Raw genomic sequence first — 15220 nt, forward strand, 5'->3', positions numbered from 1 at the left:
GGCCCAAAAACAAGAAAGATTTGAAATTTTTCGATAAAATACCCATTATATATATATATATATATATATATATATATATATATATATATATATATATATATATATATATATATATATTGGTTAGAATTGAAGAACAAGTAATTACAAAGACGGTGTAAAAAAAATCAAGAGAATCAGAGCTAAAACGAAGATTCTAGAGCAAAAACGGTGAAAGACAAGAAATCAAGTTACGATCCAGGCAAAATCAGGCTGACCAGGCCAGCAAACGGCCTGCCATACGGCTTGCCAAATGGCCTGCCAGTATGGCAAACGGCCTGCCATACGGTCAGATCAAACGGGCTCGATAAACGACTTGCCTTAGCAAACGGCCTCCAAAAACGGCCTGCCAGCCTTGTTTATTTAAAGGGTCTTTGTCATTCATTCCAACACACACTTCAATTCACTTCTTTCTCTCTCTTGTACAATATTAGTCATACTCTCAAGCCCTTCGACTCCGTGCGGGAAACCTAGTACCCGGAGAAGAACGCCGAAGATTGTATTAGGAGCGGTCTGTAGTCATGAAGTTGTCACTTTTGTATTCGAAACTCGTTTAATCTACTGGTACTTCTATCCCTTATCTTTATGTCTTCTATCATTATGTTATGTGATATTGTTGCCATGATTAGTGAGTAGTTATCTTTAGTGTATGCTATGATGTAAGCAGGTATAATGCCGAAATAATATTATGGTCTGTGTATGCTATTGAAATGCTTTCCGATTATGCTTTAAACTCAATCGCTTTTTCAACTAATAGAACGTAGTTATTGGCTCTGTTATTGGGAAGTCGAAAACCTCGATTCAGAGTACACTATCTGTGTCACCCCTTGGTAAGAGAAGTCTATCGGATACAACGTAAGATCGACTGAGGCACACCGATTGTAGTAAGTCTATCAAGCTTTGGATTCCGACTGAGGACTCTTTCGTAGTGAAACATCTGACTAGACCTTTAGTACATTGTCAGTCCCAGACCATGCTAGTGTAGTCACCAAGCATATAAACATCGTACGTGCACGCTGAAGCACAACAATTGTTGTAAGCTGTACCTCTGCTAAGTAAGGTCATGGAACACGATCAGTGTTGATTAGTACACTGCACCATAACGCCCCCCACTTGAGGGATTCTTAGTTAATTAAGGAACTGTTTGTTTAGACACATAAAGGATTGGACCTTTAGGATAACCGAATGTGTTCATGGAAGTCAGCTTGACTTGGCCATGGTGGTCTTCATGGTTGAACTCTTTTTAAGGGCCTAACTATCTTTTAAACCCAATCATTAACGAAAGCATTGAAACACATCACGTCTCTCAGATATGGTAAACCATGTATTCTATTATACTTAAGAAAGTTTAGACCATTGTAGAATGTTAATACGTCACCCAACCGAGTCGCTCAATTGGATGAGCCGTCTGAATGTGTATGCCTGTAGTCAGACTGCACGGGTGTCGGGGGTAAGGGACGTTGCTGTCTATTCAGAATCTTCAAGCCTAACGCAGTACCCAGTGACATGTCTTATGACAGGGGCGTTTAGGACCAGTGTAATGAATACAAGGCCTCTGCCTATTCATGAGCCAGTATTCCATAATCTCGGCAGAATAACTGATGAAATCATAGTATGCACTCACTTTAACCTTATCTGAATTACGAATTTTATCGCATTTACTTTATCTATCTTATAAATTAGAAAATCCCAAAATTAACTAACCACTACTCCTTCCTAACTATGATAGGCCTAAATATATGTTCGATTCTACTGATATTTCAAAAATATGACTCTAGGTCATACTTCCCTTACTCATACTAAGGAGTAGTACGATTTAGGCCCCGCTAAATATAAATTTAAAACAGTACCTCCCCCTTGGGTGGCTGATCCTGGCGCGCTGCGGCCCGCCGACACCGCACGAATAAAACCGTCTGTTTCGGCCATATCATATACCTTTGTCTTTTTCTGTCAAAGATGAAGACATGATAGATGTCGATAAGGAGAAAAGTGAATCATATTCATTTAGACCATATAATCAGAAATCCGATATTTATGAAACAAAAAAATATGCTTAAAAATCCCATCATTCCCACATTTCCTGAAAACCAGATATGAATGATGATGGAATTATATAATCTCACATATACAGAAACATGATTTGTAAATTTTGATGGGGTATATCCCAGAATTAACATTTGCAAAAATCTTCTCTTAGAAAAATAAGATATTGGTATGATTTCGAGCTATAAACACCATTTATCTTACTTTTCCAGATTTTCCAGAAATATATAAATTACCAAACTGGATAATGAATTCAGTAAAAGATTTTTATTTGAAAAATAGTTCGATAACACCAAAATACATTCTTGTCATCAAACTTTTGTCAACGGGGCCTAATTTTTACCAACACTATCAATTACCTGCTTATCATTTCTTACAGTTATTAAAATCTGATGATTTGAATAATAATTTTACAATAACAAAAAAAAGATTTTTCTAATTTTAATGAGTCTGATATCTATTATAGAAGAGCATTATGATTAAGAATAATTTTACAAGGAATGGAATCCAACTTCAAAAAGGGATTTAGAACATATAGCGGAGGAAGCATGTATTCTCCTGCCTTGATTTCACCAGCAAAAGAGACTCCCCAAGCTGCTCATAATGTTTTGTTAAGCAAAATAGGCTTATTGAAAAGAGGAAAACTAAGATCAAGCCCTACAGTTCAAGAAAGATTATGCAAATTCAAATAACATAAGAAAGAAATCTGTCCAGAATGCACCCACCAAAATGATAAAGAAGAAATTAATATATTATCTAATGAAGATTAATTAAGGATAATCCCCTTAATTAATAACTAAACATTAGAGACAAATATCTGGAAGCCATAAAGTCAAGATGAAATTTCCAAATAGGTAATAATGATACACTTACTTCAACAAGATATGCATGCAAAGTTAAATGATATGTTGACTCTAAAAAGTCAGTGAAGAATGACTCATGATGTCATATTCCAAGTGTCATAAAAATGATAAAGTAGCATTTTATTTATCAGGGATCTTTTGTAATATAAATAAGAGAAGTAATAGAGAAGGGATGGGGGCAACTTTTCTTATTTTTTAATTTTCATTTCTTAAAAATTTTCATGTACGTACTCTCAATTTCAATCTCCATGTACTTTTCAATTATGTTTGAATAAAAGTTTCACTTTCCTTATTTTCTAAGTTATTCATATCAAGATGTCTTATTTCTTCTTACTTAATTAAAACTATCCTACAAAATTTAAACTTCAATCCATACGCAAGAGGGAATAGATACTCTAATAGATTAAACAATAATGGATAATAGAATACATAATAGAGAATAAGCGTGTTTAGGAGTCTAGAGCGGAAACCTACAATATTGAAAACTTAAGTTTAATATATATCATAGAATTTCTTATAATTTACAAGACAAGGATTTTGATAAAACTCTAAATTTATTACAAGATTTTAAAGAAAAAATTTCCTTAAACAAAATAATAAACCATATTCTATAACTTACGTGATATCATATTCTATATCTAATACTCATCATTCTGATTGCTTTACAATAAAAGATAGGATTAAAGCTACATATAGGCTATATAATTTTTCAAATGTCCCGATGTGGCCCATATACCCATTTACGTCTCACTGTCAGCTATTGGTACAACATGTAGTATTAGTATTAGTATTAGTACTAGTACTACTTCTACTACTATTAGTATTATTAGTATTATCACTATCTTTTCTAAAAAGACAAATATGGTGAAAAATCCTCAAACTATATTTCTTTTATTTTTTTTATAACTTTGAATTTTTTTTATCCACTTCAAATTTTCTTTTGCTTTTTTTTTTTTTTTTTTTTTTTTTTTTGCAATCAGATTTATCAAACATTCCCCCCGATACAACAATGGCACCTCACTAGTTCTATTCTATTGTAGATTGGATTGAGATTCTCTCAAGTTGCATTATAACTTAATTGTTCAAGTTGTGATTGTTGCAAGAGTGATAAAATATAAAAAATTAAAATTAAAATAAAGGCACCATACATTTTTTTCCTACAAAAATCGAAACATGACCTATCAAGTTATATAATACATGCTAATCCTTATAGATTAGCCCCTATTCTATTGTAGATTAGCCCACGAATAGAAGTCTCAATTATTATTATTATTATTATTATTATTATTATTATTATTATTATTATCATCATCATCATCATCATTATTATTATTATTATTATTATCATCATCATTATCATCATCATCATTATTATTATTATTATTATTATTATTATTATTATTATTATTATTATTATTATTATTATTATTATTATTATTATTATTATTATTATTATTATTATTATTATTATTATTATTATTGGTTGTGGTGTTTAACCTTTTTTTCTATAATATTAAAATAATTTATACCATATTGTCTTAATTATTAAATATTATGACAACAAAATTTAACCAATGAAAACTGATATCGTGTATGTACGAAAACGTCCATGAGTTGGTTATTATTAATTATTATTAATCTTATATACTAAAAGAAGATCAAACTTTGATCGTTTTGCCCTCCTCCACCTTCCCAAACGACAACAGCAAAAATAAAACAGCACCAAATCTCCATTTTCAACCCTTCTTTCAGGGTGTAATCCGTAATAAAACGCAACTTTCAGGGACATAAAGTATAAATCCATTATTTAATTAAAAACAAAATAACTAAACCCCCACCAAAAACTTATACACTACAACAATTCTAGTCTAATACGGCGACATCTTGTCGCTACATTAGACCACATGTCGCCACAATAGCCTCTTTTGCGGCAACAAATACGTCGCAAAAATGTTGCCGCAATAGATCCGTCACTTTTGATATTATGCGGCGTCTTTTGTGGTGACACACATGGGACCCACCACCATTTAAAGAAAAGGTAAAAGAAATTCTAAAATATGGTTTGCGGTGACAAATTGTGGCGACAATTTTGTTCCAAATAAAAAGAAAAATTAAACTCAATTATGACGTGATCTGACGTCATATGTTATTTGCGGCGTCATATTTGTGGCGACAAATAGGTGGTAAAAAAGAATACATATATATATATATATATATATATATATATATATATATATATATATATATAAATATATATATTAAATTTATTTTTAAATTCGGAAATTATCATTTGTGGCGATTCAGTTTGGCGATATGTCGCCACAAATAGAAAAAATCTACAAGAACTGCTTTTGCTTTTTCTGCTTCCGACCCGGAAATACCGCGTTTTCTTCCCGCATACAAAACCTGTTATTGCTTGTTTTTTTAACAAATCAAACAAACAAATCTACTATAAACTAAACGTTTCCGATAACACAAATTACAATCGTTTAACATACGAACTACATAACCAATTGTTCAAAATATCATATGTTTAACATACGAATTAGATACTAAAATCTAAACACCAAAGTCACGCCAAAGATCCCGATGCACCATCGCCACTATCACCATATCCGTCATCTTCATCACTATTACCACGGTTTTCTTCGTCCTCGGCATCAACATATATGTAGGGCTCTTTCCCTTTACCTATCGCGTCATATACATAGGCCTCTTTCCCTTTACCTACCGCGTCATAGAGTTTCGAGGTGTAATTCTCATGGTAGTGCACCATTTGTTCATTCATCTCCTTTCGGAATTTCTTTTCCATTTCCTTCATTATCTTCTTTTGATCCTCGGCCCGTAAAGCCTCAACCTCGTCCAAAGTATAATATCGTTTGCTCGTTTGGGTTGTGGATGTCGTGGATATAGACGATGAGGGTATTGTCATCCCAATACCTCTCCTCCAACCTCGTGTTTCGCCCAAAACTGTGAGGTAGAAAAATCAAGACTCTAGTTATAAAACTAGTTCAAGAATTAATTTCATACAATTCATACAAATTCGGAGTTTAAACATGCAATTCACCTATTTTATAAATTGAAAGTATTGAGAAATTAGAGGTTAAATGTTTACCTTATACAAGATTGTATGGTTGAATCTTGGTTAGATTCGCGTTTTAAGTTGAAAATCGCATAGGGTTTTGAGAGGAGAAGAAGAATTAGGGTTAAAGAAATGAAAGAAAAAAGCTGATGTTTGTTTATATACCAGCTACTGATTTCAGCGACATGTCGCCACAAACAGTCGCCACAATGAAAAATTCCCTCCAGCGCCAAATGAAAATTTTCAAGTGAAATTGGTGAAAATTTATTTGTGGTGACAATATTGGTCACAATAGAAATATATCGCCACAATCTACTTATTAAATATAATACATATACATATATATTTAATATATAATATATAATACATATACTAATATATTCAATATATTTTAATATAAATTAAATATATAATATAACATATATATTCACTATATTATAAAAAAATACATTTAATAGAATATATTATATATTCTCGTCCTCGTCGTGTCCTTGTTCTCGTCTTCGTCGTCCTTATCGTTCTATTGGTCGTTCTCGTCCATATTCTCGTTATCGTACATCACCACCACATTAGACCGTCATACATCACTGCCAAACTCCACATTCTTACATAACAGTCACATTTCATCGTTTTACATCAACACCACATTCCGCCGTCTTACATCGTCGCCTTTTTTCACCGTCCTACATCACCGCCAAATTCCACAGTCTTACATCACCACCACAATCTACCGTCTTATTTCACCGTCTCATTTAACTGTCTTGTATAATTGCCACATTCTACTGTATTCCATCACCGTATCATTTCACCGTCTTATAACACTACCTCATTTAATGTTCTTACATCAACGACTCACTCTAACATCATACGTACTATACAACCACATTACACCGTCTTACATCACCACACATTTCACCCTCTCATTCCACAGTTATACAACACCACCTTACTTTTTCACATAACTATCATATTTCATCGTCTTATATCATCACCACATTCCACCGTTTTAGATTACCGCATCATATTACCACATTCCATTGTCATATATAACAACCACATTACACCACCTTACATCACCACCAAATTCCACCGTCACATGTCATCACTTTATTCCACCGTCTAACATTACTTTCTAATTCCACTATCCTACACCACTGCCTCATTTTACCGACTTACTTCACCACCACATTCCACCGTCTTACATCACCGTCTTACTTCACAATGTTACATTTTCGTCACTGTTGGTTAAATGTTGGTTAATGAACTAAACGACAAACTTAATTATGATTAACCAAAGAATACGTTTTGATGATGACACATACATATGCATAAGTGATGACCGACATCTTAACATAAAACACGCAAGGTCACTAATCCATACTTTATCTTGCAAACTACCAATGACACTAATTGTGGTTAATTACGCCTAATTGAAACATCATTCAATTAATCACTACCTAAACTCAAATGGAACATGACTTGTGATTAATTGAAACTAGGAAGTTAATGACATAGTGACTAGTCTTTAGAATTGAACCAAAGGTATTAATGTGACTAACTAAGTCTTGACCAAACTGAGATTTTCATAAATATCAATCAAGACACTCCTCCAAGAATGTTGGGTTTACCACTTTTGGAATGTTAAGTCACTTTCACACAATAAGATCAAATCTCACACACTTAATGCATATAGTACTTGCATAGGATGTTTGGTTTCTTTTGCAGGTGCTAGAAGGAGTAAAGGCGCCAAAATGTGGTGTTCAAATTTGAGTCAAACGGCTATACAACTGATACTAAATTTGGACTGAAGCACGCACGGTCAAACCTCGGTCGACCGTGCTGGCAACCGTGTGTCAACGGCTACTTTTTGAATCCCACTATAAAAGGCAAACATTAAAGAGCATTTGAAGCTGACCCTCTTGCATATTCTGTCGTCTTACATCACCTCCTCATTTCACCGACTTACATCACCACTACATTCCACAATGTTCATCATCGTCACATTGCGTTGTCTTAAATCACCACCACATCTACCGTCTTACATCACCACCTCACTTCACCATTGTACATCTCCACCTAATTCCATCCTCTCAGAATAACATCTCATTCCACAATCATACAACACCACATCCCACTACGTGGTAAACATTTATTAAGTTTGGAGCCGAAAATTTGAATGGAAAGTAAATATAACACAATTGTGGCGACATTTAGGGCGACATCTCCCCACAATTGTTTTGGTGCGTAACTTTCCAGTTTGGAGGGTAAAAATTAATCGATAAATAAATAAAAAAAATTAGTTGCGACGACATTAACGGCGACATGTCGCTACAATAGGTCTGGCGAGAAACTTTCCCTCCACGTGGTAAAATCTTTCAATTTGGAGGGAAAAATTTAATTAAAAATTAAATAAAAATTAAATAAAAAAACAATTGCGGCGACATTTAGTGGCGACATGACGCCACAATTTAAATTTTCAAACTTTGACCAGATTTTTTTTAGAAAAAGGAAAAGTGAATGTAAAATTAAGTTTGCGGCGACGTTTGCAGCGACATTGCGCCACAAATGATAAAATTGACTCAAAAAGTCAAAAAAGTGAATATCTTTGTCATTTAGTGGGTTGTTTGCGGAGACATCTTTGTCGCCACAAATGAGTTCGTGGCAAATGAATGAATTTCTTGTAGTGATATGAAATTTATCTTTCTATTCGTCTCGAGTTATTTTCCACCACCATTACCATTAAACTCGAAATAATTTTACGAACAGAACACAACTAACTACGCTCAAAAAGAAAAATTCTAAAAAACGCTAACCGTACCGACATCTTATACGGGGCTTATCTTTCTATTCGCTGCGAGTTATTTCACACCGCCATCACCATTAAACTCGAAATAATTTTACGAACACAACACACCTAACTATACACGAAATGGACGTTTTTTTAAAAAAAACGCTAACCATTTCGGGCTATCTTTCATGCATATATATACACATATAATAAACAACCCAAACTTTTTTCTACGCGATATTTTCACTCTGTTATCGCTCAACATTACTTTCATAAAACGTTAGAAACGCGCAGACCATTAGGTATACTAGCCACTAACCACGTATATTCAAACACGCCCGCAGCAACACGCGGGCTGAATTTTATCTGGTTAACTTACAATTTGATGGAGTGAAATCATTTCAGCATCAACACACATGTTATCTTTTATAAAGTTTTTCTTTAATTATTTAAAACCATATCGTCTCATTAATTTATTAGTAAATGTTCGATATATAAAAATGAGTCATTTTAAATGTTTTAATTATCAATATGTGTAAAAAAAATTCTACTATTAAAAACATATTATCTTATATAGCAAAACAAGCTCTAAAGGAAAATAAGCTACAATATAATTTTGATTATCTTAATAAACATGCTGCAACATTACATATACACATTACATATACTTTTCGTATCAACGCGCAGGTTCAATCCCACTCGTTAAGAACCTATTTATAGCTAAAAAAAAGTGTCCTAAACTGTCACGAGGTAAATTGATTAAGCCGCATACATCTAAGTTAAATAATTAGCTATCTGACTAGCTTAAACACTGAATACTTATGCATTTACCTGATTTATACACAAGTGAATTCACAAATAATTAGAGTACAAATGATGAAAATACTTTAATATGTTATGAAATCCCTCTGCCATATATGTGAGTACTGCAAGCTGCAGTGTATCTCTGGGGTTTAATTTATAGTCTCTTTATTATTCTCTAGCTGTTTATGTAAAATAAGAGTAGGAATAGTCCAAATGTTTATTTATATCTTGAAGGTAATATTCAAATATGGTGACAGTCATTTAGAAACCCCAAGCAAAGAGAAAGGAAGGGTGATAGTGATCGTACTCTTCATTTCTCCAGTACAACTCCAGTCAATAATGCATGCATATATGACACTTCCAATTCAAAATCAACTAAACTACGCTCATGGCCACCACAAAACTTCACATATATACGGAGTATAAGAAATTTAATATATTATATTATAAATATATCATTAGAGACTAGGTATGTACTGTTCACCATCATTTTATATTTCAAAAGGGTATTTTTGTCATTTCACACCATGACAATTTATTACCTATTCCCTTTTCCACACATCCCCCATTTGCTTTCACCGGCAATCCCAGAAAGTTCTGGCGACTTTTAGTGCCTCCGTCGCCACCATCGCCAATTTCATCTCCACCATCGCCACCAATCATCGTCGCCACCGCCACTAAACATCGTCTCCATCGCCACCACTGTCTCAACGTCATCGGTGTATTGATGCCGACCATCGGTGCATTGTTGGACTAAAAAGGTTAAACTACAAATTACATTTTATTACATCTCAAAATACAAAAATGGAACAAACAAGGATAATAATGATAATGATAAAGATAATTAACATATCATATATAACTTAATTTTATATCTATAACTAAATTTATCATGAATAAATTTTAATATCAAAATTGAATAAGAAATATTGTCTTGTAGCTCATGTGGTGGTCTTCCTCTCTTAGCGAGAGGTCAGGAGTTCAACTCCCGTGAAGTGCAGAATTGCACACAAGATTGCTTTTTTTCCTAATTCTACTCAAGGATGCCTTCCGCACATCACGTTGCGGGCCGGGTCAGGGGGTGAATAGCATTGTTCTTTTATACTCTGTAATTATAATACAACTAATATTAAATATAATGTTAAACGTAGTCATAATGCTAATTAATGTTGCATCTAGCATTCTATATTATTTGAGGTTTTTCAAGGTTATCTAGAAGTGGAAGTATTTTTTACTCTGATAAGCATCAAATTTGAAATAGTCTGTGACTGTTTCCAAAAATTTCTCTCGCCCACCTAAAAGATTTGAACCTAATGAGTTCAGAGATCTATCTTGAAATGGTAGACCTTCTCCAACAAAGAAATACGGAGCAAGTCTTATAAAATCAATATATGTTAGTCATTTGACCATTTCTATTTCTTCTAGTCTTCTTATTACTCACTATGATTTTGTACTAACATACATATTTGATAAACATGCTCAGAATGTACTCTCTCGTTGATAGAATAATTAGATTGTGAGTGCCTACGGATGTACTATAGTATTTTAATCATAGGCGACATGGGTCATCGAGTTACTTAGTGAATTTGAGAAAAAAACCATGTAAAAGACCAAGGGTGTATGTTGTAAAATACAAATTACTTATATACTAAAAGTAAAAATTAAGGTAATGCGAATGCTCCAGAGTCCAGAGAAAGCAAAGTGTGGTCTGTTCTAAAGAAGGGTAGATAAGCATCTATAAACGTACTGGTCCCTTTGCCTACAATACGTACAAAAAGTAGCTTCCCCTTCTAAAGTTGCTTTCATACACATGTAGTAATGTTTTTTACTTATTTCCATTTCCATAAATATTTTGCAGCTAACTAATTAGGAAATTGTAATGATTACCTTTCGTGATCATTTTGATGGTTCTAGGAATCATAGTCACGAGTCTCACTAATTAAAAGGTTAAAAAATTTACACTATTAATGGGTTACTTAAAAAAATTTACATTTACAGTATCTAATTATATCACTAGTTAAAAAACCAATTTTTTTTTTCAATATATCGAGTATTTTACTACCTGTAGTTAATAATTATTGAAAATTTGATAATCAACACGATTATGTTCTTTATTAAAAATAAATATAAAATGCTAGTTAAAATTTGTGTATACAAGTCAAAATAGATAATCAAATAATCATTAATATTGGACCTGCTTAGCACGACCCACAATGGTCCCCCTATATTGGGGTATTAATTATTAACCTTTTTTTACTTCAATTCAAATAATTTACCTTTAACAAACCCTAGATAACATGCCTTTTTTTTTCCATGTCCATGTAATCAAAAACAGCTATTAACCCTACCACTATTCAACTATCACCTTAATCACTAATCCACTGATTATGTTCCTCAACGATAACTTGTTGACTGCCATCGATCATATCATAATATCATATATATGTTCACCGTGGCACCCTGCCAGCCTTTGCTTTATATCATCTTTACTTTTACTATACTCTTCATAATTGCCATGTTTCATCTTCTACTCTCTTTATACCTTCTTATACATCCGTTCACCGTCATCGAAAACTAGGGTTTACCATCCAAGAATTATCACAAGTGTGAAATATGCGGTAGCTTTTGCATTGAATTCCAACTGACCATCTTATATTTACTCGATCAAGTAAGTTTTTTGTTTGATCCTTAGCTTGTTAGCTGATTTTGAGTACTTTTACTGATTTTATGTTTAATTTGATCACTAGTTTTGATCTATAATAAAATTGTTTGTATGAGTGTCACTTAGTATACACGTTAATGACAGTTTTAAGGGTCGTCATTAGAAAAAGTCATATTATTGATTCAACGGATTGTTGATTTAATTATTTAACTGATTTCTAAGCTGAAAGTTATTTCTTGTTGTTGCGTGCTTATGTGTGTTGGTTTAAGGAATATTAATCGATCTAGCTTGCTTATTGGATCTGATCTCTTTTTTACTCTAACTGTAGGAGAAATTTGAAGCTCTAAGAGGATAATTTGATATAAGCAATTTAAGTTAATTAAACCAATTAAGTATGACTTAGTTGAAATGAATAATTCGAATTTAAGAGAATCGGATCTTACACGAAAGGAAGAAGGCACAAATGGTGGTAACTATATGATTAACCCTAAACCTAATTCGACGACATCATCATGGACAAAGCTAAAAGATCCCAGAATTGTTCGAGTTTCAAGAGCTTTCGGTGGTAAAGATCGACATAGTAAAGTTTATACGGTGAGAGGATTAAGAGATAGACGAGTTAGACTATCTGTACCGACCGCTATTCAATTATATGATCTTCAAGATCGACTCGGGCTTAATCAACCAAGTAAGGTTGTTGATTGGTTGCTCGAGGTAGCTAAGCATGAAATCGACGAACTACCCCCTCTCCATATGCCATCTAATGGGAACTTTTTTCAAGGTTTTCAATCAATGATCAATGTCGATTCGCAAGATGAAAATCTTGAAGAGGGTAAAACAAACATTAATGGCCTCAATTGGGAGGACCATTGGAATATCAATAAATCTAAAGAGAAAGATGATAATTTTTCGGTTCAGTCGAGTAATCATTCTTCACCCTTACCAGTTATGTTCAATAATGTTGTGCCAAATAGATCTTTCCTTAAAATGAATCCTTCAAATTTGTCGTTATCGCAATTTGGATGCTACGGATCAATGACACCTCATCAACAAGAAGATAGTACGCGTCATAACTTCAATAGTAACGTGGCGGGATCTCAACTTTTTGCGTATCCAGCATCGTCTCATCATCATGATAACTCAAGAAATCTCTTTGATACGAAGCGACTGAATTTCGAGATGTTGAGCTCCTCGTCATCAAATTTGTCTTCACCACTATTTACAATGAACCAAGGGATGATGATTAGGCCTTTTAACTTGAGTATGAATCCTAAGCCTTTTATTTCTGAAGAAAATGAAGCAGAAAAAGGTAACTGAGCTGAGCACCATTTAAAGTATACAATTGAGTTCTTTTTATATGAAAAAGAATAACATTTGTATGTAATAATTTGCTAATAAGATAATATGTGGTGATGTGTGCTTAAGTTCATTTTGCTCATTCATTTATAATGAATGCCTCAGGGATGAAAAAGGCTGCAGCTTGAACTTCTGATTGTATGAGTTTTGAATTTTTTTTTTTTTTTTTTTTTTTTTTCACTTTTCGTAAAGTACTACTCCGTATTTCTTTTGCTTTAGGATTTATTATGTATCGACTTAGAAACAGATTGTATTTATCGAACCGTTGTTTCTCAATGTAGCACGAGAAAGTTCATGATGTTAATCATGCACTGTTACTTCTTACAATACATCGGTGAGGCTCGTTTTTAGATGGTGGTTGTTTTAGTTTCATGTATGTTGTTTAGTACTCTACTTATGAGCCTTCTTGTTTTGTTTGATTGTAATGGTTTCTTTTGGTTCTTTCATTTTTGATGAAAGTTCCTAGTTACAAAGTTTTGGTTTTTATCGGAAACAAAAAAACATTTGAACTCTTGTCTTGTGTAATTTAAGGGCTCAATTGACATTTTCATAAAAAAAACTTTCATTGTTTCGTTTTATTTTATTGAGAGAATATAAATTTCCAAGGAAGTTTGTTTATGATACTGAAAAAAGTAGTTAGGTGAGGGGGACTAGTGATGAGTGTTAGTGTCAAATTGTTATTTAGGTATTGGTTCCAATACACTAGACATGTAGCTGCAAAAGCAGCTGGTGAATGTAGCAGTAAAGCTTTAAAAATAGGAGTACAACAGATTAGAGCACTGGGTGTGGTGACGCGTCAATTCAGTGTTAGTTCAGTGTCTTGCTGATGATTAGACGTTGACTGGACTGACACTGAAAACTGACATTGGTGAAAAATCAGGGGAATTGAGAAGAATGTCAGTTCAGTGTCTTGGAAAGAAAAAATATTTATTTAATTATTTTTTAAAATTAATTTAATTATTTGATAAAATATAAATGATAAATTAAATAAAACTTGCACAAAATTTAAAAGTCCTAGTTTATTGAAATTAAAAATCCTAGTACAACAAATACGATCGTTCACAGACAAATACAATTATCGAAACATAAATAACATTAATTCAAACACAAATAAGATTCTTCATTCTTCATCATCAAAGTCGGAGTATGGGTCTTACAAAGCCATTTCTCGACGAATCCTCTCCTTCTTTTTCTCGATTGCCCTCCTATCATGTTCATTCAAATTGTCCGTATCAATAGCCAAAATCCTCAACTGCGACTCCATCTTCATTTGAGAGTAGTACGATTTCTTTTCTCGAGATACATCTTCAAAGTGTTCCTTCATGGACGCGTGTAAAGACTCACGGGATGATGCGGCTGAATCACTTGAGGTCTTCCTTGATTTCCTTGAGTTAGCCTTCCTTGGTTTGCCGGGTGGACGTTGTAGTCGATCTCTGCCAAATAGCTCCTCATTTGGATTTGTTTCAACTTCTTCATCTCGGTTCAAGTCAAAATCAGTTTCAGCTATAGTTTCATCAGCAACGGGATCAGTCACTCGCTTGTTTCGCCTACCAATAACAACGGGATCAGGATGTAGCCACTTTGGT

At 33.3% G+C, this 15220-nt stretch overlaps 1 protein-coding gene across 1 annotated transcript; it reads left to right on the forward strand.

Moving 5' to 3' along the window:
• The first annotated feature begins 11957 nt into the window (after positions 1-11957).
• LOC139867040 (uncharacterized) lies at positions 11958-13938 on the forward strand. Its single transcript, XM_071855357.1, has 2 exons — positions 11958-12284; positions 12607-13938. The coding sequence occupies exon 2, from the start codon at positions 12687-12689 to the stop codon at positions 13593-13595; it is 909 nt and encodes a 302-aa protein (XP_071711458.1). The 5' UTR covers positions 11958-12284; positions 12607-12686; the 3' UTR covers positions 13596-13938.
• The last annotated feature ends 1282 nt before the right edge of the window (positions 13939-15220 follow it).

The sequence above is a fragment of the Rutidosis leptorrhynchoides genome, chromosome 9 (assembly GCF_046630445.1).
Source record: "Rutidosis leptorrhynchoides isolate AG116_Rl617_1_P2 chromosome 9, CSIRO_AGI_Rlap_v1, whole genome shotgun sequence".
NCBI lineage: Eukaryota > Viridiplantae > Streptophyta > Magnoliopsida > Asterales > Asteraceae > Rutidosis > Rutidosis leptorrhynchoides.

Coding starts and splice junctions, on each gene's coding strand:
- LOC139867040 (XM_071855357.1), top strand. CDS start 12,687: ATGAATAATTCGAATTTAAGAGAATCGGATCTTACACGAAAGGAAGAA.